Source organism: Brachyhypopomus gauderio, chromosome 13, assembly GCF_052324685.1.
Source record: "Brachyhypopomus gauderio isolate BG-103 chromosome 13, BGAUD_0.2, whole genome shotgun sequence".
NCBI lineage: Eukaryota > Metazoa > Chordata > Actinopteri > Gymnotiformes > Hypopomidae > Brachyhypopomus > Brachyhypopomus gauderio.
This window is the reverse complement of record NC_135223.1, coordinates 1736970-1763610: the sequence shown is the minus strand read 5'-3', so window position 1 is coordinate 1763610 and position 26641 is coordinate 1736970. Positions and strand designations below refer to the sequence as shown.

The following is a 26641-nucleotide window of genomic DNA, read 5'->3' as shown; positions in this document are numbered from 1 at the left end:
AAGGTGTATGAACCCGGCAAACACGACTTTGTCCATCGCGCTGAAGCGTGAAGTGATTATGCCTCGGCGTGCCAACGGTGGCCCGCGTGCCATAGGTTGCCGACCCCTGCACTAGCGTCTTTACTGGCTAAACCTGTTTACTGTAGAAAAATTGAAATATAGAGGAAAGTTGTTTTTTTTTCGCTTTTAAGCACAATACGTTCATCTGCTTTCCTAAATTAAATTAATGTGCTTGCCCAGTGGATAGTTAGCTAGCTGTTTTAATCTGTATTTTTAGCCTTGAGTTCCATTCATCTAGGCTCTGCTAATACCATAGTTATTTTATAAAATATATATAAAAAATAAATCGATAAATAGATCAAAATAAGCGCGAAGCACAATATTCTGAATAATCTGAATCGTAAATCCATACATGGACACCCGTTTCCGGCCCCACGCTGGAGTTACGTCACTTCCTGCACCGGCGTGGAGCTGCCTCCTGCTGGAGGTCTGCAGCCAGGTACTCTTGGAGACGCTCGCGAAAGTATAAACCAGGCAGGAGCCTCCACGCCTCCATCCATACACTACCAACAGTTTGCCATAATGTCACATGTCACTCTTTGTCGGTAGGTCTGATTGCCTTCAAAGAACTTAAGACTTAAGACCGTGTCGTGAAGATCAGTCATTTATTTTCAGTTTAAGGGGACCCTCGATTTACCTGAAGAATGCAAAACCAGCTCGTATCTCTTGTTCTGCTGTCATTGTGAAGCGCGTCTCTGTGCTCGGAAGGTAGGATTCTGGTGTTTTGTACGTTTTTGAGTTTAAATTTAGTGAATTGCTTACGAAGAGCACTAGTATGCAATTTTATAACTCATCTAAAACTTCGTAATTAACATTAACATGTTGCACAGATAAAGTTTATACCTATCTGTGTTGCTTATCACCAGTCCCTGGTGGTCTAGTGGTTAGGATTCGGCGCTCTCACCGCCGCGGCCCGGGTTCGATTCCCGGTCAGGGAACTCCAGTTTTTGGGACAATCTTGGCCTGGTGGTAGGGAACTGGTCTTGTGACCGGAGGTTTTTGGGGGATCAATTTCCAGACCTGAGGCCATGACTGAGGTGCCCTTGAGCAAGGCACCTAACCCCAACTGCTCCCCGGTGTGCCCTAGTAATCACTAGTGTGTGTGTTCTAACTGCACAGATGGGTAAAAAGCGGAAGACAAATTTCGATTGCGGTGAAAAAGCACAATTGACAAATATGGCACATTTACATTTTTATTTACATATTCTTTAAGAAAATAGGAACGCACTTGTACATTGCACTGGAGAACCTGCTTAAGGCTGTGAATTTATTGATGCCACGCAACATAATCGTTCCAGCGTTAAAAGCTTTACAGCGTTTGTAAACCCACAGTAGCGTACAGGTAGACAATAACGGTCTTTATTAAAATACAGCGACATTCTGTAGGCTTTCATTTTTGCTTTTTTAAAGTAGTCCAAATGGCGAAAAGTCATAGCTAAGGCAGGGTAAATTGAACTCGCTGTCCTAGCGAAGAGATGAGATGAGACAGCGAAAAAAGACAGAAAGAAAACTTTGTTGGCGGTTGCTTACGTACATTTTTGCTTTACAGATTGTTACAAGGTTCACTACGTCACATGTGAGAATCGGTCGATGACTCTGGAGGTGGATGAAAGCATCTCAGAAGAAGTCTTGCATAATAAACACTGCGAACACGGCCTGTACTACTCGGTGAATGCATAAGTGTAACCAACATTAGCTGACATACCTACAAATTATTTTATAAGGATAAAGTTGAGATATATGCCTAATTGCTGTCCACGTTTGTGCCTTCTTTGTACTGATGTTGTCTTGTAGAACGATACCCTTTTTGCTGATGCAATGCCAATGCAACCTGAACAAAATGGCATGGTAGAAGAAATGATCCGTCGGAGTGTGAAGATCCACGCCTGCCCGTCTGAAGTACGCTGGAAGGTGAACTGTGCAAGACCAATGGTAAAAAAACGTTAAAAGTTTATTCTTTATTCAGTGTGGTTTTCCGTGCCACAGCGACGATTTAGAGCGAAAGGGCACGGGGGCGAGTCGCGTTGTCACGTGGCCCAGGTAGGCACCAGACCACCAGTCACTGTCGAATTTTGTTACCGCAAGTTGTACCGCATTTCTACGAATGTGCTGTCTAGAAATAAGGTTTAGTGTCGTCACGTATTCTGATAACTACACATAGGTTGTCGGTCATTTATTGTAATTTAGAAGGAAGTGAATGGAACGCTGTGCATGTATCTCACTTCTCATGCGTGCAGACACAAACATTTTGAAGTTTAAATTTAATTTCACGTAATGTACAAATAATACAAAATAAAACCGTTGATTATAAAAATATTAGCTTAACATTTTGTGGTTTCTACTTAGTCAGTCAAATTTATATAGCGCTGTTTACAACACATGTTGTCACAAAGCAGCTTTACAATCGTATGGGTCCAGATCCCTAATTTGCAAGCCAGAGTCTTGGAAAAACTCCCTATGATGGCAGGGATTATGAAGAAACCTTGCGAGGACCAAGACTCAAAACGGAGCCCATCCTTCCTTGGGCAGAAGTCCGTATTTATAGTTGAGATAAAGTTCTGTTATAGTTGTAATTCCAGGCTGAGTATTCACAGTCCCTTCAAATGGTGAGATTCAGGTGAGAGTTGGCATCAGTGCGTCCTCTGGCACATCCAGTGACAGTGCTATTCTGTGCCATCAAAAGACGTTTCATTTTTTAGTCCATGTGGACATCTGATATAAAGTAAGTGTATGTGTGTCTGTTTTCATTTTCAGTTCAAACGTCTGATCTGTTATAAAGGTAAGATGCTTTTCAAACATTGAGTTTTTTTTCTAAATGAGATATAACACAATGTGTTTTGATTTTATCTTCTGTTATTTGAGCAAATGTAAACAATTTGATTTATCTCTTTTTTAGTTAACGGAGCCAACCTAGGACATGTTACATCACAGAGACCACTGCCATGTACGTGGATGAAAAGATTTACCTCGTTCACCTGTGAATTACATTGCTGATGTGGGCGTGGTGTTCAATCACGCTCAGAAATGAACAAGTCTGTAATGATTGTATTGTATTGTATTGTATTAATGTCTTTCTTTCTTTAGCTCCTGAATCACCAAATCCTCATGTACATTGGCCGGTCACCATTCCGCTTGCGATGGTGATTTTGGTGGTGATTGTGTTGTGCACGAGGTGGCAAACACCAAAAATCAACAAGTGAGCATTAAAAATGTGTGATCATACTATTTGCTGATGATGGCAGTGTATGACTGAATTGCTTGGGGGCTAAATGGTATTAGTTCAGTAATTTTTATACACAATGTAACTACTGACTAATATACACTAACCTAGCACTTGATTAGAAACACCTCCTTGTGGATACACTCATTGTCCATTTATCAGTTCCACTTACCAAATAGGGCCTTGCTACAGCCTTGCTGTGTCTGATCTGCTTGTATACTGCTGTGTCTGATCTGCTTGTTTACTGCTGTATCTGATCTGCTTGCACAACACACACTAACACGTCAGCACTATATCGGTGTTACTGCAGTGCTGAGTGATCCATCACCCAATATTGCTTTGTGGTGGTCCTGACCATCAAAGGACAGGGTGAAAGGGGGCCGCTAAATCAAAACACTAAATTAAACCAGCTTCCTCTCTTGACATTAAAATGCTCTAGCCTGTTACAATCAAGGGTGTGATTTGAGTCGGTGTGAATGAATGAATGTCAGTGAGTCATGTTTAGACTACTGTCAAACAATTTGTTTTGTTACCTTCAGGAAGTCTGAGAAGGATGTTACTGTTGTCTAAGGACCCGATGAGAGGGGCGAATACCCATTGGCACACACACACACACACACACACTCACAAGAACGCCTCACTCATGCCTTGCTGTGTCTCAAGAACGCTTCAGTGCTGCCTGTTAGCAGTTATTTAAAAAATTGTTTATTGTTATTTAACTAATTTTATTTAAATATTTTGTCTATTTTAATACTTTTGAAAGAAATATCTATTTATCCATTTAAGTGTTGTTTGAATGATGCCTACATTTAAGGCAAGGTAACGAAATGAGTAATTGTTCAACATTGATAATATCAAGACTGTTTTATAGTTTACCCAGTAGCGCCTCCTGCTGCAGACACAAAAAAGAACAAAGAAGCGGCTTGTAATGATGGCAGTGTATGACTCAATTGCTTGGTGGCTAGGACTAGTAATAGTAGCCTACTAGTTCAGTAATTTTATACACAACATGCCAGCACCATATTAGTGTCACTGCAGTGCTGAGTGATCTATCACCCAATAGTGCTTTGTGGGTGGTCCTGACCGTAGAAGGACAGGGTGTGTGTTGAAATTACATAATCAATTGAATACATAACTTTAAAAAGTCTAATTGTATTTTGTACTGTATTTGTATTGTATTTAAAGCACTCCATCTGTGCATGTATAACCTACCCACAAAATGGCTGTTTTATTCCCAAAACCTTTCATTTATATTCAAATAAGTTGTCCAAACCAATCTGTTCACTTTAGTTTGTAGGTCTGAAAACGGTACTGTAGTGCCTCCTGCAGGTCACCATGAATCCCTGACTGGTTTCATCCTAAAACCCAATGAGTACTTTTTAATTTTAATTTATTTATTTATCTGATAACATATCAAGCATAAGGTGGTGATAGTTCATAGGTTGTCCCTTTTACAATGTTTCTAGTTATTGAATCATATACATCATATTGAATCATTATATATATATTTATAAATAATGTATATGTACATACATATAGCCTACACACGCCTTATTTCATGTATTTATTATATTTTTATACTGAATCTATAAGTCATAAGTACCAGAGGTGGGGACTCGAGTCACATGACTTGGACTCGAGTCAGACTCGAGTCATTAATATTAAGACTTTTGACTTGAAAAAATATTCAGAGACTTAGACTTGACTTGGACTTTTACACCAATAACTTGGGACTTGAATTGGACTTGAACCTGTATACTTGCAAAGACTTGATTTTTTTTTACCCCAAATCTAAATTTTAAAACGCATATTAATATTTATAAAGTGCGCCCCATTAATTTCATTTCCGTCCTTCTGACGCAGACCGGCGTTACACCAGATTCTTTGACCGTCGAGTTTTGTGACCACAGGGGGCGCTATTTCACAGTTTCTGTTCAGAGGCACAAACGCTTTACGAATGCTACGTAAACTACGCTGATGCACTTTCTTTACTCGTTTTGTTGGTGTCCACGAGCCAAAATATGACAGATGTTTATATTTACATTTATCGTCTCTTAATTACATAAATGTACTTAAACAAGATTTACCATCCCCTCACCATTGCAGCCAACAAAGAAATCATGAATGGGATGTAGAGGTGAGCCTTTTTAACTGGGGTCACCAATTCTGACGGCAGCCATCAGAATATGTGACCCCACTGAATCTCCAGGTAACAATAGTAGCCTACACCGTGACCCCACAATAACAGGAAACAATGAAAAAATAACCCTAACCTTTTATTAGTCTACATTTAAACATTTTATTCAAATGTTTAGAATAACCATTCGTAATGACAGCATCTTGCTTACGATAAAGCTTGCTATTTTCGTGTAAAATGATGTAACGAAACATTCTTGTTCAAGTACATTTATGTAATTAAGAGAAGATAAAATGTAAATGATCTGTCATCTTTTGGCTGGCGGACACCAACAAAACGAGTAAAGAAACGCATCAGCGTAGCATTCATAAACCGTTGGTGCCTGTAAAAAAAAAAAAGACTCGAAAGGACTTGAAATTCCAAGTTTCAGACTTGGGACTTGACTTGACGGTTGCCTGGCTTGACTCGAGACTTGACTTGAGTTGACTGTCTTTGCTTGAGACTTGACTCGGGACTTGAGGATAAAGACTTGGACTTACTTGAGACTTGCAAAACACTGACTTGGTCCCACCTCTGATAAGTACTATGAAACTTTAAAATGAATATACAATGTAACCAGCATACTTTAAATGGATTACTTAGAAACATTAGCCATTTATGTAATTGTCATTTTTAATGTTTAACAAAACAGAGAACATGAATTTAAGATGTCACCAAATGTATTGATACAATATGAAGCATTTTCAAATGGGTTCATAAAATCTTTAACATTGACAATGCACTGAGATTACAAATAAAACCTTTTCTACCATGATCCTTGTGCATGCATTTACCAAAGACTTATTTTTAAAACGTCTATCAGAGGGGTGTGTGTGAGAGAGAACGAGCAAGAGAGAGTGAGGAGAAAATAGGAGAAAAGCCATCACTTAGGTAACAGGAGCCCACCAAAAACAATGAGTAAATAAAAAATCAACAGCAAAGGTCTGATTTACTAAGCATACTAGATATTTACATGTTAACTATAATGAACCTATGCTACTTTTAATAGGGGAGAAACAAAATTAGGTTGAGAGCACTCACGAGAAAAATGCTGTCCTACGTTTTTTTCTTTTAAAAATCTTATTACATACAACTTCAAATCCAGACCCTCCCTCTGTGTTCAGTATGTGACGTTTGCTAGGACGTCCAGCACGGCAGTAGAGTACTGTGCTATGTGTAGAATATTACTGATGCTCAAAAGGCTTACTGGGTGCCGAGACATGAAAAACCTCTGACTGAGACTGTTCCATATCTGTAGGAGCCACTTTGGTGGACTCGACCACATTCCCCAAAATACGGTGTACCCTCCTCCTGTGGTTCTTTAAGGACTTTATGTCAGGATAACTGCGCTGACAAATATGGCATTTGAAAGGATTGTCCTGCCTTTGATGAGTGACTCCCCTGAATGCCTCAAGACCACCCAAGATGCGATGGACCCGCCTCCTGTGGTTTCTCAATGACCGGATATTAGGGTAGCTGCGTGAGCAAATCTGACACTGAAACTGGATTGAATGGCTTTGCTGTACAACCCCTTTTAATGGTTGAAGTCCACTGCCTAGAATACGATGCACCCTCCTCCTGTGGTTCTTCAAGGACTGAATGTCTGGATACGTACGAGCACAAATATGACACTGAAACTGTTTGTACTGACTTTGCTGCATGGCCCCTTTTGATGATTCGAGGGCACCAGCTTTGGGCTCATAAGTGTGAAAACCGACAAGGTGTTGACCTTTTGGCCGATGGACTTTTCTTAGATGGTCCTTGAGGGACTGGATTTTCGGGTAAGTGCGATGACATATCTGACAGCGAAAGGCATTCGTTGGGCTGCTTTGGGAAACGTGTGCAGACTGAACAGTGGCCAACTCGGAAGGCCTGTTCACACCATGTACCTTCTTTTTATGCTCCTCAAGAGCCTGGTGGTTCGAGCAGTTATGCCCACAGATCTGACATATGAAAACCTTTTGCTGGCTATGTGCAACCAGATGCTTTTTGAGTCCGTCTAGGGAACCGAACCAACGAACACAGACTGGACAGCGGATAGGTTTGAAGGTAGGTTCACATGCATTGCCCTGAACGTGAACCTTGTGAGCTAAGGAGCTTTGGAATGTCATGCCACAGCGGGAGCAAGAGTATTTCTTTTGAGCTACAATATCATCTCTACAGTTCTGCCTCAGGTGTTTCAGCAAAGAACTATGCAGCCTGAAGACCTTCTTACATTTGTGGCAAACACACGGATCTGTGGGAAGTTTGTAATTCAAATGTGGCTTCAATGGGTCTTGGGGCTGCTTTTTCAAATTGTGCTGTAATGACTGAGCATGTGGTAGTTGCTGATGCTGAACATGTGACCCTTTCTGCTCACTTTTCTGCCTCGAAGGTTGCTCGTGTAACTGCTGGTGTGCTTCAAAATCAGCCCAAGACTGCAAATTCTCACCACAATGAGAGCAAATGTAGGACTCCAGTGCATGCATCTGTAGATGCTCAAACAGAAGTCTAGGACAATTGAAAGATGCTCCACACTCGCAAGTCACTTTTCTGGGGAGCATGGATGGTAGTGACATAATACCCCAGCTTCCACTCCCACTGTTATTACTTCCCACATGTCTGGTTTGGTTCTTAGAAGCTGGTGGCAGAACAAACATGTTTTCATGGGGTTCTTGGTTTTGCTTGTTAAACATTCTATTCCCCATCTGTGTGTTTGCATTTCTTACTGACTGGCACCTTTTTCGGTGCATGTTCATATTATCTTTTCGTGTAAATGATGTACCGCAATAGGGACACGGAAACCTTTTCTTTAGCCCAAGGATGTTAGCTGACCCCTTTCCGAAAGAATGCTGCTCTATTAATTTTCTTGCTCCACAAATCTTAAGGTGTTGTTTTAGAGTGAAGCGTCGAGAATAGCTTCTCTGACACCTATTACAAGAGAAACGCCTTATACCACTATCAGACACATGCACCTGAAAGTCCTTTCCTGACAGTGCAGCGTTTGTTCCACAGTTTAGAGAGGGTTCCACAGAAACAACATCGTCATCAGAGTTTTCCCTGGCTGTGTCTTCAGTGTGATGATTTTCTTCATCGTTATCTATGAGCACATCGATTTCGGCATCGTCCAGTGGAACAGTCCACTGTTCCCCTCCCGAAGACTCACTCGCCTCTGTGTCACTATCCTCCTTCATGGCAGATTGGGCGTCTGCACCACCGATGAAGTTCTCACTTTTCAACGTGTTTTCAACATCATCTTCACGTTCTGACATGCTTTTAGAAAAAATGGGAATAAATGGCGAGAAACTCTTAGCTGAACCCAACTGTCCTCCAGATTTGACAGAAGAAGATTGTGTCATTAATCCCATCTGATATTCCTCCATGACTGGAGACACAACACAGAGCTCTTCAGACTTTATAGGATTTGGGTTTTTAGAAGCGTCAGTGTTCACACCCACATTTATATGGCACGCTGACTTCTGGTCCACTGATGAGAATTCCTCTTCTGCTTTATGCACCTTGTCAAAACCGCAGACACTGGCATCTTTCTGAGACGCAGCAGAGCATTTAAGAGAGGCTATCCACTGACAGTTGTGTTTACTAAGGGTCTGCCTCCGCATATAGCCTCGACTGCACAAAGGACAGCAGAAAGGCTTCTGATTGTGCAGTGGTGTAGTACTGCTTGATGCTAGCAACTCTTTTTCTACAAACGAAGAATTGTGGGACGTCCCAGCATGTGTGCTAGAACAGATGTGGTTATCTGGAACAGACGCTTCACTAATTACAAACTTCTGGCAGCAGCGGCAGAATTTGACTCTTTCCTTCCTATGACAGGCATGATGCATTATCAAGCTGTCCATGTCCTGAAAGACCCTACGACAGAGACCACACTGATGTCTACTCTCAACACTGTCCCTACAAATTTTTTGATGCGTCTCAAGTGCTACCACAGGACACAAAGTTTTGGTCATAGACATAAATCTCTTTTTTGAGAAGGTCTTGATTGACTTTACATTCTGCTTACTGGCTGGTGGTATGAAACCTTCTCTGTTGGGAGCAAATTTAGCACCCTTTTGTCCTAACTGATGATCAGAGCCCCCAGAGCTTGGTGAGACGGACGTTGTCTGCATTGGTGCTCTTGGTGAAACTTTTCGAGGGGGCAGTATCCTCTTACTTTGCCCCCAGTTAATTTGGGCTGGATGTCGACGTTTCATATAGGCAGATGCAAGCAATTTCAGCAGTGTGTTCTTATTTTTTGCTGTCATTTGTTGCCTTTGCTTTTGTGAGTCCTCAGTTCCAGAATTAGATCCGTTTATGATCTCAGACTTTTCATTCCCAGATTCATTTTTAAAAGACTGCTCTTGGATTTCTGAGTACTTTAAAAGGGAAGGCAGTTCTGAGGACTGCAGCTTCTGATGATGATGTTCTTCTGAGATGGAGCTCTGGGCAGTAGAGTTGTCCAAAGTGGGGGCACACTCTTTTTTTCCAGCCTCAATGGCAGTATTTGTGTTCTGTTGAAGTGACTCTTCAGTGCAGTGAGAATGGGAGGTCTCACATAAGGGAACTTTGTCAGGGACACTTGGGCTATATTCCGTTTTAACTTCAGGATTTAACTCAGAATCTTTATTATCTAACACAGGAGAAGTCTCATCCAACTGGCTCTTAGCTTCTGTTTGGCCTTCATGTAACATTTTATGCTCCTTCATCGCACTGAATTCTTGAAACTCTTCCCCACAATCACATATGTACACATTCTGAGGGGCAGGAGGTGGCAATACCATGCACTGATGCTTTTCAAGAAGTTCCTTGCTTGCAAACAGACTACCACAGTGACTGCAGGTTGGTGACATACTCTTTGACTGGCTAGAGATTTCACTGGCATGAGAAGCTTGATGTACCAAGAGAGACGCTAAACCATGAAACGTTGCTGAGCATGCCACACAGCTGTAGGTTTTAGTGGACGGAGTCCCAGCGGGTCTCGTTTCTTGGAGTCCAAGCATTTTGGGATGGTAGGTAGTGCTAGAACCTGTGATCACTCAGTTTCCATAATTCTTCTAAATTTCCTAAAGAAGAAAAGCAAAGACAGCAAATAAGATTTATTTCAAAACACAGAACAGTAATCATAATTTTATGACCAACTTTGAAGATCAAATAATCTATTTAAAATCACATAAAACGTAAACCGTTAATTATTTAACATTTGACAATCTTTGTATTTCTATGATATTTTTTGTGTGGACCATCATAACTGTTCAGTCCAGAGTTGCCATGACTAACTGACATTATGTCCACAATGGAAAAACAGTTAATTGATGCATAAAATCTGTTTGTCCCTCTTCAATCACGACTGAAAAATAAAAAAGAAAATACAGAAAAGTGGAAAGTGCTATTAACGCAAATGACACTATTGATAATGGAAAATCAGAAAGAGACCCTTTCGTTATTGTGTAATAATAGCAATTACTGTCATAGACGCAAGGCCACAGTAACACACTGCAGTGCATCCTGGGCCTTTTGAGATAGACCCTAGCCTGTCAGACTAGGTAAATACACCTACACTCCACTCTGAACACTGCAGCTCCTGAACACTACACTCTCTTCCTCAACCACCACAGCCATCTGTGCTGCTGAGCAAAGCCAAAACCAATCAAATTAGATAGCCTACAAAGAGAAGATCGACATGTCAGCACATTGTTCACTGAGAATAATTACTTCCTTAATGTCTGTAAAACCAAGGAATTTGTAGAGTTTGAAGTTTGAAGAGAATATGTATACAGTGCACCATAGTAAAAAAAATGTCTCCAATGTAAACTTCCTAAGAATCCATATCACAGAAGACCTCAAATTGTCAACCTATATCTCCCAACTGTAAGGGAAATTTGCTAATGTCATTTAAGATCACATAAGAAAATTCTGATTTAGTACATTAGCAGAAAACCTGTGAATAAGGTTCATCAGTGATGTTTGTGTGTAACCGGCGTCAGGAGAATATGTAGAGACAGAAAGTACCGTGTTATGTCCCTCTGCTGACCATCAGCTGTTTCTAAAAAACTGCTCTGCGGGGTTCTGCTAAAAACAAGAAAGCTTCATATTAGGAGGAATGCACATGAGACGAAAGCTGTCTACTGTGCATTCTCCCCCCTCAGGTTCTCAGTGTGTCCAAATGTACTATAAACATGCGATAACAATGGAATAAAGGAGATTGGACTGCCCTCTCTCCTCAGAGTTCTTGTTCTAGACGAGACCCTCATGCTTTTTAACTTGTAATAAAACTCTCTTTTAACCACGTCTGAGTCCTCATCTATTTTCAGGAAATTTCCACGACACAACGTACAAAGAAATTCCAACCGTGCATTTATTTTTTAAGGATACTTTTAAAATAGGAAATTCATCCTGTCTCTATGGCCCCTGACCACCTCCTACACCTGCTTGGTGGAGGCATGGAGGCGCTCTGACCTCAGTTTGGCCAGTGTCTCAAATGTAAGTGTGGGAAATTGTATGTTTGTGTGTTAGTATGGTACAGATGGATTTGGGGTGTGTTTGTATGGTACTGATAGATTTGGGGTGTGTTTGTTAGTGTGTTAGTATGATACGGATGGATTTGTGGTGTTTGTTAGTGTGTTAGTATGATACAGATGGATTTAGGGTGTATTTGTTAGTGTGTTAGTATGATACAGATGGATTTGGGGTGTATTTGTTAGTGTGTTAGTATGGTACAGATGGATTTGGGGTGTGTTTGTTAGTGCGTTAGTATGATACAGATGGATTTCGGGTGTTTGTGTTGGTATAGTACAGATAGATTTGAGGTGTGCCATGTGTGCCAACATTATGGCCGAAATGTTTACATTCAAGAAAAACAATGGCAAAAAACACCAAATCAGGATTAAAAACTCACTTTTAATAATTTAACAATTGTTTGACCAACAATTTGGTCAAACAAGGTATAACATGCACACTAGACAGTCTAACACAGATTCCCTGTGAAACAGTTCTGTTGGAGATTAACCACAGTTAATGCAAAGATCACCAGGAGAAGGGCTTCTTGAGGTAGGCTCATATATTCAGTCATTTTGTTAGTTTGTGGATGTGTTGAGGTAACTGGCACAATATGAGAGAAAACTTCTTTTTTAACATGTGGTTGTGTCTACAATTGAAATGTCAAGAAAGAAATGTAGCACAATAATGCAGACAGCTGCACTGTAATGCTCATCAATGTTTCAATGATGTAGTTGATGTTTGGGAATGTTTGATGATTTCTAGGATATTTTTCTTTAGATCATTATAATTATTCAGTCTAGGGCTGCCAGAGCTAATTAGTACCATCAATAAAGTCCACAATGGAAAAATAGTTGTCAGCAAATCATGCTGTCAATTAATGTCTTGATGATGACTGTGTGTCCCAGAGATACAGAGATAGTGGAAAATGCAGTACAGGGATATTAAAGTAAATATTTCACTTTTTCCATATGCAGGGAACATTTTCCCTGCATGTGTAAATCTGAGCTCATCTGTAGGGCTGCCATGATTAGTCGACTAGTCACGATAATGTCGACTATGAAAATAGTCGATGACTAATTTAATAGTCGATGCGTCGTTTTTTTTTCCCTCTCCAAACTGCTGCGGCAGTTTCCACTGCTACGTCTGCCTTTCTGTCCTTGATGCACATGCGCAGGAGTGGAAACCGCGGTAGACGGTGGACGACATCCCAGGAAGTTATACAGACTGGTATAATGGCTACCCGGCTACGGAACTCAAAAGTGTGGGATCATTTTCCGTAGCCGAAGTTCCGAAACGCGTGCAATATCTGCAAGGCAGAACTTGCCTTCCACGGCAGCACAACCGCGATGTACGAGCACCTGAAGCATGTTGTGGCTGATTGTGACAATGATGAAGAGGGACCGTCATCTCTGTAATCTAAATTGCTAGTTAGCTGTTAAAGTTAGCATAAACAGAGCGTTAACTTAGTACTTACTTATCGTAGTAGCTGTAAAAGTTAACATTAGTGATGGCGATTTGTTTTATTAGCCTTAGCACGTATTCGTGTGTTTTCTGTAACCTCAGTGAGACCAAAACTTTTATCTTTAGTTTCAGGTACCTACCTAATTTGATTTAAATGTAGCTAAGTTTGATGCCAGAGACAAATGAAAGAAAGAAAAACTTTAAAAAATAATAATTTCTTTATTAATGTCTTTATTTTTGCGTTGTTTAAGCCAGTGCCTTATACTTATTTTAATAATTGTTTGTTGCAACAAGCTGCATATTTAATTAAAGGTTTAATGAACTATGATCTTAATTGTTTTTATTTTTAGTTAGCATATAGCTGAAATCTAATGATGGTTATATAATAGCAGTTGCATTCTAGTGTGATAAGCTGTATGTTTTATATTCGCTTAACGTACGATTAGTCGACTAATCATAAAAATTAATCGGCGATTAGTCGACTATAAAAATAATCGTTTATGGCAGCCCTACTCATCTGGCGTAATCCCATGACCGTAAGAATAAGATACACAGCACCTCATCATTCTGATTTTTAGCTGCTGTGCAGTACAATTATTCTGGTGTCTAATAATTTATGCAAATCCTGCAATTCCTGAAAGGATGAATTGCTTCTATGTGTGGGTCTTACCATAGGAGATGTGGAGAAAAAAAAAGTTATTCCTCAACCTCACCATTAAGAGTGGTAAGAAGTAATGTTATTTTAGTTGACATCTTGGCAGCAAGAGAGTGACAGTGTGTGTGTGTGTGTGTGTGTGTGTGTGTACTTACAGGAACACTTCACAATATTATAAACTCAGCATAAACAGCTGAACGCTATCTGTTATTTTATGATAAACAAATACTGACTGCTATGTCAAGGGTCTCTGTGTTAGCCAGAACATGCAATTTTTGTGATATTACAGACTCACTTATTCGAGACAAGGCTGTCTGCAGGACAAACAGGATAACCTTAAACTGACATTTTTGAGAGAGAGAGAGAGAGAGAGAGAGAGAGAGAGAGAGAGAGAGAGAGAGAGAGAGAGAGAGAGTTTTGTGAGAGAAACCGAAGACTGGAGAATAGTTTGCAAATACACAGGGCTGCAGTGTTGTCCCAAGAGAATATCCAAACTATTTCAGGTAGAGTTGTGGAGGACATACATGCAATGAAAGAGACACTAAACACATCCCAAAGATATGGCTGAAGGTTCTGTGGGGAAACACAGAGGAACAAGTGGAAGTGGAATCTAGAAAAAACAAGGAACTTCGGCTGCTGGAGGCAAAGATCCTGACACGAAATCCTGACACAAAAATGCATACCTAAAATTAAAAAAAGATTGCAAATGAAATTAAAGCAAATGGGCAAATGCAAAGTTAAATTAAGGATTACAAGAAACCTGAAATTGGACAAGGTGATATTTCAGGTGGTGGACAATAGTTTAGTGCCACTTCTAGGTAAGACAGCCACAGAAGCCTTGAAGATGTTTAAGGTGCATTTTCAGATCATCTTGGCAATAAACAGTATTGTCACTGCAGAAAAAACTCGGTGGACAATGGAGCTAATTAAAGATAATTATTACATAAATGTGTTTGCTGACAATGGCTGTCTGGAAGAGGAAGACAAACTACCAAAAGGAAGTGTCCTAGTTGCCAAGATGAAACCACTGAAAGGAAGTTACAGGATGTTCTGAGGAAAGGGATCATCACAATCATCACACTTGTAGAGAGAAGCAGCATGGATTAGTGCAAACACAAACATACACAACCACAAATAATTATTATATTTAACATCTATGAATTATTTAAACTTCATTAATGTGCATAAATGCTTAGTGCCAAATATTCATTCATAATATTTTTTTTCTTTTTTCTTTTTATCATTTAGTTTTTTCCTTATTGAAGACCTTATGAATTTAAATATTTAAATGGGGAAGGGGATGCAAAAAAAGAAATAAAGAAAAAGAGAGAAGTACAGATGGGATTAGTATTGAATTAGTAGCATGGATTGCAATTAGTAGTATAATGAATGAAACCAGCAGCAAACCTACAGTGTACTTCAAGACAGCCATTTTCCTCGTCTGTTGACAACATACTATTAGACCTCTAAAGCAAAATTGTTCTGGCATGTCAAATCACAAGAGTCCAGTAACCTGACCACATTCTCCTCAACATCTGGACGGAACAGACTGCTCAGGACAGAAACACTGGGGGGCCAGTCAGGTGGACAGCGGAAAACCCATCTCATTTGTGTGCGCACTTACACACATCATGTGAGATGATGTGATCATCTAGAGAAAAAATTTCTTGACTATGGTATTTCTTATGGGAAGGTTTAATCAATACATGCATTGAAAGTTCCTTAGTGGGATGGACTGATGTGGTCAGAGGTTGCTGCTTTGCATCCAGAAATGATGCTTCGCATTGAAATATGGGCGAGCCGTGTTATCTGCTGACCCCGTGAGCAGGGCATATATCTACCAGACCCGTCAGCAGAGTCAGTGGCTGGTGAAAAGGAGTCCTAGGAGAGTCTAGAACAGGGTATCTGCACATTTTTAAATCTCAAATTCAATGACTTTTAAGACCTTTTTAATACCTCTCACAAGAAAAAATAATACTATTACCGGGGATGCAGGTGTGTTCCACATCGTTGACGGGGGGGGGGGGGGGGGGGGGGGGGGGTTGGCGAACGAAAATTGTTGACGTTGTTGAGGCTGTATACTCCAACGCTAGGAATCTAGCACTAGGACCCTGGAGCGGTTATTTTCTGCATTAGCGCTAGATTCTGCAAAGTTCACATCGCGCCAGATCAACTGAACAACACACACTTATAATAATTTAATGCCTCCCCTCATAAAATTCCAGACATTTTAAGACATTTTTAGGCCTTGAATATGGAAAACTAAATTTAAGACATTTTAAGACTTTTTAAGGACCCGCGGGTACCCTGGTCTAGAACACCTACCTATTTCAGCCACTAGGACAGGATCTTCTTTAAGGCAGAGAATGCTGTTGTTCCCCGTGTTCTGAGAGGACAAATAATGCAGTGCATCCATTTCTCTTATCCAGGGATAGAAAGCTGCTTACAGAGGACCAAAGTGTACAGGGCAGGACCACCATAACCATGCACCCTAACCATGCACCCTAACCATGCAGCCACACTGGGGTGCAGCATCAAGTGGACAGAATGAAGTGGAAAGAAACAGGGTGGCTGTCTAGTTACACCCCATCACCCAATAACGTACTGTATTTACCGCACTATAAGCCACTACTTATTTCATTGAGCACTCTAGTTTTGTCCTAACTAGATATTTAGACATAATACTGCTGTAATACTGCGAGATTATGTGGTCAGAGGTGAACTTCGGTATAGCCAGTGTGTATTTTATTTTTAAATAATTAACACCCTTGAGCCAGTGTGGCTTTGGACATTGATAATGTCGTTTGCTGTGATGGATAATTAAAGTCTAGCTCAGCTCAGCTTCTCTGTCTCGTCTTAGTGCCCTGACGCTGCTCTTCAAATTTGAACGAAGAAAATGGATTTGATCAGGTGGTCTCTCAACACATTTGACACAATTTTTTCCATGAGGAGTCATGGTGCTGGAGAACCCACATGTCCGGACGGAACGTTCTCATCTGGATATGTGTTTGACTCAGGGGGGACGTGGCATAGTTTGTGTCTTGCGCCTCTCTCCCTGGAAGATGTTGAGGACGTGTTCTTATTTGGAACTTTGATCGCAGTGGCTCTGCTGATTGGATTAGGCATTGCCTTGGTGTATCGAGAAATTAAAAGAGTGGGGTCAGTTATCGAACGCCCACGCCAAGTGCCCAACTTGATTGATGCAGTGGGTAGAGCTGTCGGAACACGTGAATGGAATCAATGCTCTACGCCTGAAGTTGGATCAGTTGGGAGACCGTTGACTTAAGAGGAGTTTCGTGTGCTCAAACGCCCAAGGACGGGCTCCTTGCTAAATTCTTCATTCTTGATTATCTGCATTGGCGCACAAACAAAATTTCTCAGAGAAGGTTGTCTTGGTTACCTGCTCAAATCCCCACACAGGGACTGCCAGACGGATGGCTCTCGCCTTCCACCACAAACTTTGACACAAAAACTGTGTGCCAGGCCTCTGACTCCCCCCTCCCCATCTGAATGAATCATGCCTCTCTCTGCTTGACTGTCTGTGTTATAGGGTTGCAGCGGTAACCGGTTTCACGGTATACCACGGTATTAAAATGCACGGTTATCATATCGTGTGCGTTTGCTTATTACCGGTAAAAAGCAAGCCAGCGGAGAAACTGACCCGCGCATGCGCAACTCCGCTCCGGTTCAGCTACTCCGCACACAGCGGTGAGAATGGCAGAAAGTGCATCAGACTTAACACATTATTTAACAAAAAAAGCTAAACTAAAATCAGCGGCGAAAATGACGTAATCGCGGTGGCTCCGCCCGGACATACTTGGTCTCGCGCGCTGTCGATTCGCGAGGTCGTGCACCTCTCGAATTTTGTAACTTTGCGCGCGCTGCGCCTCAGCGCAATGAACAAAGTCATGTTTGCAGGGTTCATACACCTTTATAAGGTGGAATTAAAGTACTTGTACGTAACTTTAAAGGTCCGTTTCAATATTTCCCAGCACCTTAAACTTAATTAAGTTAAATATTTATAAATTTACTCGAAATAATTCGCTTATTTAATCACATTATTTAATGGTTGTTTATTTCCAAAACGCCCAATCTTCACGTCTTCACGTTCTCTCATGTTTCGTCCTGGAATTACAAGAGGCTCGTATTTGTTAACGTAAGACAAAAGAACTGTGCGGAGTCGCGAGCTACGGTCACTAGTGAAAGTATAAACCTAGCTTTTTAAGGTCCTTTCTTTCACTGGATGTGAAAGACGCCATTAATTTACATGCGTTCATTTTCAAATTCTAACGTGCCTGTTTTTGATATGTTAAAACCAGACTCGGTGTGAAAGCCTTAAAATAGAAATCTCTATTGTGAGGATCATGTCAGAAATAAATCCTCTCTTCCTGCAGTATCTGGTTATATTCTAACTTGGAAGTACAACGGACGTTTACAACAGTTGTTGATCAGACAGCGACCCCGGCTGAGTTTATCAGATATTAAATAATTTAAACTTAAATAATTGTACTGAAATCCATGATTTAGGTTTCTCTAATTTTGCAGTATTTATATAAACATGTGTACAGCTTATTTTTTTAAAGGACACATTTTGTATACAATAGTTCCAGGTTTCTACAATAAATAGTTAATTGAACAAAAATAACTTGTTGTAATTTCTTTAAGGGTCAGTGTATCTTTTAATAATATACAAACTAACTGTGATACCGTGATAACCGTGATACCGCGGTATTTTCTGAGACGGTTATCATACCGTGAAAATCTCATACCGTTGCAACCCTACTGTGTTATCAATGCTTTTAAGTGCTATGGGGATTTTTTGTGTGCACACGGACTGTTGTCCCGTTGTGAGAATAATCTGTGGTCATATTTTTTTGTCTCTTCCTAATGTTTATCTCTCTACGTTTCCCCCCCACCCTGCGGAGGTGGCGGCGCGTCTTAGATGCAGCGGCTGCTCTGGGCTAACATACTCCAGTCAATTTCCCATAATGCCTACTACAGACATACAAGAATGTAAAATTCAACATCTTTTTACATAATAAATCACTCCAGTTCAGAATCGCTCCAGTACAAATCAACAACTCTCACGTTGGTGAAAGTAGCTTGCCAGCTAACCACATAAAACAGCAGCGGTGTGACCTGCCGAGATCTGCAGGAGCTCCTGCCATGTGAATATCTCCTGTCTCTACACAGACAACCCAAGCATGATGGTACAGACTCTGGATAGACTCAATGTTTGCTGTAAAGTGAATATATTTGTCTATTGTCTTCACTAGAACTCAACCGACCTTACGTCTATTACGATCCTGGACTCTGGGAGCTTATAATCTCTGGGGTGTAGGAATATATGGATTAAAATAATGTGTTTATAGTTATATGGACTTAAAGAAGCAAAAAAATTGCATCAATGATGAGTTACTCGAGTTTATTTGCCTACGTTGGTAAGGACTACCATGTTACTTTTTTTCTTTGACTGTCTAGATATTACAATTACTATAACAATATTCACATCCTAGGACTTAAGGAAATTCTGCCATCTGTGGGACTTTGATCATACTCATAACTCATACTGACTGGTAGAAGGACACATTTATATATCCCATTAGCACAAACGGAATTAAATTCCTCTGGAAACAAAGTCAGAGTCTTAGACATCTGAGACAAGCCAAAGGTGGCTCAAAGTGCACACCTGATTGCAAATGGGGGTTTCCAATCATACAAACCCGGACTGTGCATTTTTCATAAAGTGTTGAACACATCCAAACACTCACCGATCGCCACCAAATCACATGGGTCAAAATTAGGTTTGCGAACTGGAAAATTGTTCCGTGTTCAAAACTAGGTTTGCAAAGGTTATAAAGGTTCTGGTTCCTCTTTGGTAGATCTCCATCAAAATAAATAGGTTCCAAAGCCTGAAAAGTTAGTTCCCAGCTGGAAATGAAGAAAAGATCCCCGGTTTACTGTGAACCGTGAAAACATGCAGAGGCATGTTAAGTTGTAGAGTTAAGAGCTATTGCACTAAGGAAGTTTGATGACCGCAATGCTGAGTTCAGCTTATAGCAATGCTGGAAGCCGAACCTGCCTCTCCATCCACACTGGCTACTAATGATGGTAAAGTGATTACCTTTGGTTAAACTTAGCCTACATGTTTTTGTAACACAAGGGGATGAAGCAGGATTCCGAGGTGAGAGCAGCTAATAGAAGCGCTAAACAGAGAACCCTCACGGGGACATAGTCAGACAACGACTGACAAGGACACAGGCCAGCACAAAACAGAGACGAACACACACGGGAATGTAAACACGATGTAAACACACACAGACACGCCTGAGGAAGACAGCTGATGGATTTCCATTACTTTATAATATTGTTAATTTGCGTTAAATGTTAATATTGTTAATTTTGTGTTATTGTTTCATTGTCTCATTATTATTGTTCAACTTATCACCAGTTGATACCTGTTTGCTTTTGGAATAAATAAAAAAAAGCTCTGTAACAGCAATTTGCTAATCTATGTGCTCCGCCATCTCATTCATACTGTGTACTTCTGTTATGTTCTATGCCACCAGTTTCTTTTCCAACAAGCCAGAGTACCTGAAATATTATTCAACTTAAGCATGGACATGCAAAGCTTTGTGTGGGAGTTAAACAGTATGCTGTGTTGCAGTTCAGTGTAAGAAAAGTACTCTGGACAAGTTCTGTTTGTGTTTGTAACTACTGAGGGACGTCATGCTTTATGTAGTTATTCTACAAATGCATTTGAATTTGAAGAAACACCAAAATATGCTGCCATAGTTTGAGTTTCACACATCAAACATGCAGCCGTGACTGGAGGTGAAACTACAGGGTTAAAGAATCTTACATGTTTGCTTGTGCACCAACAGACATTCTTGCTCAAGCAAACAAATACATACAAGTTTGAAAATGCTGACCTTTGACCTTCTGTCGACATGAAAGGCGCTTTAGATCAGTGAAACCGCTTTTGGAAAAAGCCCCTGAAGACGTAGACTTTTAATACTGTATTCAGTATCTTCATGTGGACCATTTTTGACAACGCTGATATCATATGCATGAAATGTCAAACTTTGTGTGTTAAGCATGCTGTCCATGGCTGTTAAGTGAGCCATTTCTGTGCCTCTAATATCAGATTTCTTTATATGACACTACCAGTCACCATCACTAGAGAGGCAATCATTTGAAGATCAATAAAATGTTCTTGTAGAACCATGATGTGAACTGCAGTTTAAGCTTAAATACACATATGGCTATATATGTTGTTTGTTTATTGTCCTTGTACCTTTCATGGTGAGTAATAGGACATTTGAGAGCACAAAAATAGAATATGTGGACATGTTAAAGAGGGAATATTCATTTAAACAGTTTATAATGTAAAATATTTTATTTTTGCTAGACTGCAGGTTTTCTTTTACTAATTCAACGAGAAACAACTGAACCATTTAGTCAGTTATGGAGATGGTTGTTTATTGTAGCCCATTACATTAGACAAGTACTAAATAAACACCTGCAAGTGAAATAACAAAAATCAAGTTTTTCTCCACATGACCAGTAATGTCAGCTGTTAGCAAGTTAGCATGCCTGCTACCGTTTCAGGACTGCCACCCTCACAAAATTATCATTATAAAATATAAATTGTACAATAATGGATAACATGTTTGAACACCCAACCTAGCAATTATTTTGTTTTATTAGTCAATGCGATAATAATGTAACTTAAACGTATCTTTGTTTTAAATACTTTTGCATTTGATGTTTTTGCATAGTTCCACATTGATTTGGGAGACTGAAATCAATTATCTTTTTTCGAGCCAGTTCTTCATATCTTCATTTTACACTTTGTTTGACTACGTTTGCAGCCATTAATTCCACTTTCATGCTACTTTGTAAAAAAATATATGATTGACAATCAAAAGTTTGATATATTTATTTTTTAGGCATAATGGTAATCCATGGTTAACGCCTGCAAGTTCCAGTAACGTTTGCTAGTGCAGGTGTTACACTGAAATAGCGCCCTCTGTGGTCACAAAACTCACAGAATTCCGTTACAGTGTTACAGTGTTACAGAATTCCGTGTAACACCTGTAGATTTTAATTTTTATTAAATACTTGATTATTATTATTATTATTATTATTATTATAACTATTGATTATTACTAATCTGTATGTAGTAATTTCAAATCTAAACCGAGCACAAAAACACCGCGCTGTTCTTGGATTTCACCACACGCGGCCATGTTGAAGTGGCGTAAATGAATCTCATCTCAGAATAGTAGAATAAAAAGCAAAAAAGCAAAACCAAAACTATGGAGTCTGAAGATTCCCATTTCCCACTTCGAGCACAATCCACTCCACTCAAAGTTGGAGAAACACATTAATTCTATGCAATCTTACGACTGACATATGGAGCCCTGAAGCACAGAAAACGCGTTCATCAGATGTTGACACAATCTTGGAAAATGGTTTAACTTAACCTGAACGCAGCCTCACAACAGTGTATGTTATACGACTATAATAATGACTCATTAAAATGACTTTCATTAAAAATGGAGCACAAATGAATGACCTGTCTGAATATCCAGAACTACAGTCTATAGGTTAATTACAGAGAGTCGACTAAAAATGCATATTACATTCAAATCGAGCTACAAATGTAAGTTGCAAACAGACAAAGAAGTTGAAGTGTCACGTCAAATCTCTTATGCTGCGTCTTCACTTCGCTCCATGCACGGAAGCACGCAGGGAGGCGATACGGCGCCACACATACGATGCTGTAGTTAAACCTACATTATGGTGTAGTAACATAAAAACAGGACGTGAACATGTGGACTGGTCAGTGAAATCTACCCGTCTAGATGCGTGAGCACACGAACGTGACGGCGCCCGGCCTACTGCACGCACAACTCTGCAGATACTCAACATGTGCTCTTATGCCACTGTAGAGAGTATAAACCCCGGACATCGGGGGATGAAACGGGTGTGAAGGAGGAGATCACAAATGGAAGGCGACCGTGCCTGGTGCGATAGGAGGAGTGATCACGACGGGGTGCAGCAGGCCGCTCAGACAAACCCCGGTGTCACACTGTCAACACGGCAACGCGAGGAACAGCGGAGCGTGGCTGTCAGTCCACACCGGCCCTCCGTGTCAGTTAGCTAACGGGAACCAACCACCGAGCGACGGAAGATCACGTTACAACCTAAACGTCGACTCCGATTTAGCAAAAACAAAATCTGTTTTTCGTTTTGCTCTCCATGAGATCCACAAATTAGCCTGCTAGCCTGATCGGCTAACCATTTAGTTAACTAAGCATCTATTTAACTGGGAAAAAAGGTTTGCTTTTTTTAATGAATACGGAATATCACTTACCGCTGTCTTCTGCTGTTTTCAAACCAGAGCCTCTTACATGCATGCGGAAAAACGCCCATATGTGCCTAGTTTTAGCCCGGCCAGCAGCTCTGCTGCGATAGCTCGCCCTTCCTCGGAGTGGCAGCTAAGCGGCGGCGCTCTAGCGGGTTTTCCGAGACAGCTATGGGAATGACTTTTCAAAATAAAAGCTCTAGGACACAACCTGTATAAAAAGAAAATGAGGTCCATTGTGTTCATTTTGTAGATTGAGAAGAAGTCCACATTATAAACTACTAGTTTAATTCAGTGTCCTGTCACAAGTAAATAAACAAAACAGATAACGAACGCTCAGCAGCATTTACATTCGTTTAGTATCAAGGATAAAATACAAGGTTTGAGTTTTTGGAGCTTAGAGCTTATACTGCTACAGCAGTATAATTGCAAAATGAATCTCACTTGTATCAAAGTGTTGAAATTTATTTCAAATACATTTTACTGTGTATTTCACTCTACATATATTGCCATATGTACAAGGTAGACTGCAATAAAATTAACATAAACAGAAAACAACATATATTTCTAGTTTTGGGGCATGTGTGTTCCTGTATAACTTATATTATATATGGGCTAGTCATGTTCCTTCTTAGAGATGGGAGAAGGGAGATTGCGCAGAGTGACTGGTGCCTTTAATTATGGGCTTACAGCATTTCTATTCAGCAGTGCCCTGCAGTCTCTGATTTCGGGCAGCTCCTATGGCAGGATATGCCTGTAAGGAAAGAGCACTCTGTGCCTGTAAGGAAAGAGCACTCCATGGAAGTTGATAAGCACTATTTCCCACCTTCTTCAGTTATTTGTGTGTTCGTGAGAAAAGAATAAACTTGTGATAAAATGTTTCCTTCATGATTTCCATTAAACCTGCTCAATATGTCTGACCCTTCCACTCAGTTTCAAACTGACCTTTGAATCAATATGAATGTTGTTTACATCAGTCTGGAAGAGGTTATAATGCTTCAGAGATGCTGTGTTATGACCCATAATTAGCAATTCACATAAAAAACCTACAAGTGTTTCAGTCCCACCATAGCTATACAAAAGATTATTATAGGACAGTTGTTTTAAACACCTTTAACAGAGTTTAAAAGAGTTATTATTTTTCAGACAGGCAATATCTGACAATGTTGGATATATGAAAAAAAGCAATAATACTCAGTGTTTTTTGTCTACAAATACCTAAAAACATACAGTATGACAAACATTAAGTAAAGGAAATCATGACAAGTTTACGCTACAATGAAAAACCTTTTCTGATAATTCTGAGACAGTTGTTAAGAGTAAGAAGTAGGGGAGACCAGGGACAGATGTAACATGGGACGGTTGTAACACCTTGAATTCCTCCAAATAGAAACAAGCTAGAGTGATTACACTCACTGTGCACATGCTCAGTTAGACTGTCTTCTTACTAACAAAAAAGGAGCCACATTTGAAACTCCCAGAGAAAGTAATCAGAGGTATTTTTTGGATACTGTCCTGAGATCAAATATCTATGAATACAAACAAGTATTATTAGAATCACTGATTTGTAAGCTAAAATAGAATTGTTTAACATGTGTCCAACTAGCAGCCAGGCTTGTTCACATGAGGTGAAAACATAACTGGTGATACTGGGACGATTGTAACGCCTTGTTACAATTGTCCCTGAACCAAACAGTCAGTGAGTGACCATTTATGATCTGCCAAGCATTGTGAAGAGTGCCCTTCCCCTGGCTGCAACACCATCAAATATTCAGGCAGGGTTTGCATGCCCTGGAATTTGGCCTTTTAAAAGAGATATTTTTAATGACAGCGACTTTGCACCATCCCTGGTCACAGATCGCCCACTGCCAGCAGTGACACCACAGGTTCCACCACAGGTTGCAGCAGCAGTGAATGCAGTTGCATGTATTACATCTCCAACACCCACTGTGGCAATGGTGGCATCCTACACACCACTTGCAGCATCCTCCTCATCACACCATGTGTGGTGCCCCTCTTCGTTTTGTCATGTGGTGTGAAAGTAATAATTAAGCCTATTTAAAAAAAGAAATGAATAGTCACAATAACAAACGATAAATAATCTTTTTCATTTTGAGTATTTGATTATGTAAATTTTAGACGTTACAACCGTCCCTGTACCCTGGGACGGTTGTAACAGTGAATGTATATTTCATAAACCCAAATACATTGTTTCAGTAGTTGACACATTGAAGTTCATAATACAGCAAATTGGCTATTCCAGTGTAAATGGTTTTTGATTTATTGGAAAAATCACAAAAAGTGTTACAATTGTCCCTGGTCTCCCCTACTGCAGATGTATAAAAATATATCAGTTAAATACTATAGAATACTATGGTCAATTTCAATGTTTGTAATGAATCCATCTAATTTGTAATTGTCAGGTGGAACATAGTTAAGTACTACATTTATAATGAGTATTTTGAATTGACATTTATAATCGACACACATACAATAGTGCCATAGCACTATTAATTTCTTTAATCAAACAAAATGCATCAAATGCCTTCGGAAAAGACAAGTTCAACAGTCCCTGAAAAGAAAGGTTTAGCCACAACAAGGAAATAAGATGGCGTCTCACTCATACAGAGAGACAAAGCACGTTTCAGGGGCGCCTGAATCGTAGGAACATGTGGTTCAAATGAAGCAGCTGTCATTTCGACACCAAGTGCAGGCAGTGGGAGAAGTGAGTCTTCTACAGTCCTGCTGGTTCTGCAGCAAAAGAGGAACAATGAACACACCCGCATTCAAGCGCATCAACAGCCCATTCGCTTTGCATTGGACGCTAATTGTAGGTGATGATGCCACTGCCCACAAACATAATACCTGCATAATACTGGCCATGTTTACCAGATCTTGTCAAGCTCAGCAAGGGGCTAGGTTACTGCTGTAGCAATGACAAACAAAGAAAAAACATTTTAGAAAACACAAGCTAACAAGTTGAAAATTCCTAGACTAGGTTGCACTGACACACAAGGGCTTAACATAATATAATAAAATGCAAAAACAATGTTACAGGAAGAAATATTGTCTTTGGTAGAAAAGCAATCATTGATGCTGTATTGTTTGGCATGAAACCCACCCCCTTGGACAAAATTACTTATGCAACATTGGTGGACAATAAAAGAATAACTATAAACTGAGACATTGTTGCTAGTATTGGAATTCATATGTCTGCCT

The 26641-nt window shown here is 40.1% G+C and overlaps 2 protein-coding genes and 1 non-coding gene across 7 annotated transcripts; 2 read left to right on the top strand and 1 right to left on the bottom strand.

The window, feature by feature from the left end:
- Nucleotides 1-237: 237 nt before the first annotated feature.
- LOC143473289 (uncharacterized) lies at nucleotides 238-6518 on the top strand. 3 transcript variants are annotated; one of them, XM_076970197.1, is made up of 8 exons: nucleotides 238-605; nucleotides 704-768; nucleotides 1610-1728; nucleotides 1855-1992; nucleotides 2815-2839; nucleotides 2957-3004; nucleotides 3145-3256; nucleotides 3820-6518. In XM_076970197.1, exons 3-8 carry the CDS (start codon nucleotides 1651-1653, stop codon nucleotides 3848-3850), a joined length of 432 nt encoding a protein of 143 aa, XP_076826312.1. In that variant the 5' UTR covers nucleotides 238-605; nucleotides 704-768; nucleotides 1610-1650; the 3' UTR covers nucleotides 3851-6518. The 3 variants fall into 3 exon arrangements, with proteins under 3 accessions (XP_076826312.1, XP_076826310.1, XP_076826311.1); XM_076970195.1 differs by having other exon boundaries at nucleotides 682-768; XM_076970196.1 differs by having other exon boundaries at nucleotides 676-768.
- trnae-cuc (transfer RNA glutamic acid (anticodon CUC)) lies at nucleotides 927-998 on the top strand. The gene has a single exon. It is a non-coding gene; the product is annotated as a tRNA-Glu (tRNA).
- A 122-nt stretch (nucleotides 6519-6640) lies between the features above and the next one.
- LOC143473274 (uncharacterized) lies at nucleotides 6641-23951 on the bottom strand. Of its 3 annotated transcripts, none has more exons than XM_076970171.1 (3): nucleotides 23432-23571; nucleotides 11445-11501; nucleotides 6641-10498 (listed from the first exon to the last, which is right to left on the bottom strand). In XM_076970171.1, the coding sequence occupies exon 3, from the start codon at nucleotides 10433-10435 to the stop codon at nucleotides 6641-6643; it is 3795 nt and encodes a 1264-aa protein (XP_076826286.1). In that variant the 5' UTR covers nucleotides 10436-10498; nucleotides 11445-11501; nucleotides 23432-23571. The 3 variants fall into 3 exon arrangements, 2 of the variants coding, with proteins under 2 accessions (XP_076826286.1, XP_076826285.1); XR_013120496.1 differs by lacking the exon at nucleotides 6641-10498 and adding an exon at nucleotides 10506-11096 and having other exon boundaries at nucleotides 23432-23951; XM_076970170.1 differs by lacking the exon at nucleotides 11445-11501 and having other exon boundaries at nucleotides 23432-23579.
- Between the last annotated feature and the right edge of the window lie 2690 nt (nucleotides 23952-26641).

Coding starts and splice junctions, on each gene's coding strand:
- LOC143473289 (XM_076970197.1), top strand. CDS start 1,651: ATGACTCTGGAGGTGGATGAAAGCATCTCAGAAGAAGTCTTGCATAAT. Junction 1,993..2,814: donor TGAACTGTGCAAGACCAATG/GTAAAAAAACGT, acceptor TTTCATTTTCAG/TTCAAACGTCTGATCTGTTA. Junction 2,840..2,956: donor ACGTCTGATCTGTTATAAAG/GTAAGATGCTTT, acceptor TCTCTTTTTTAG/TTAACGGAGCCAACCTAGGA.
- LOC143473274 (XM_076970170.1), bottom strand. CDS start 10,435: ATGCTTGGACTCCAAGAAACGAGACCCGCTGGGACTCCGTCCACTAAA.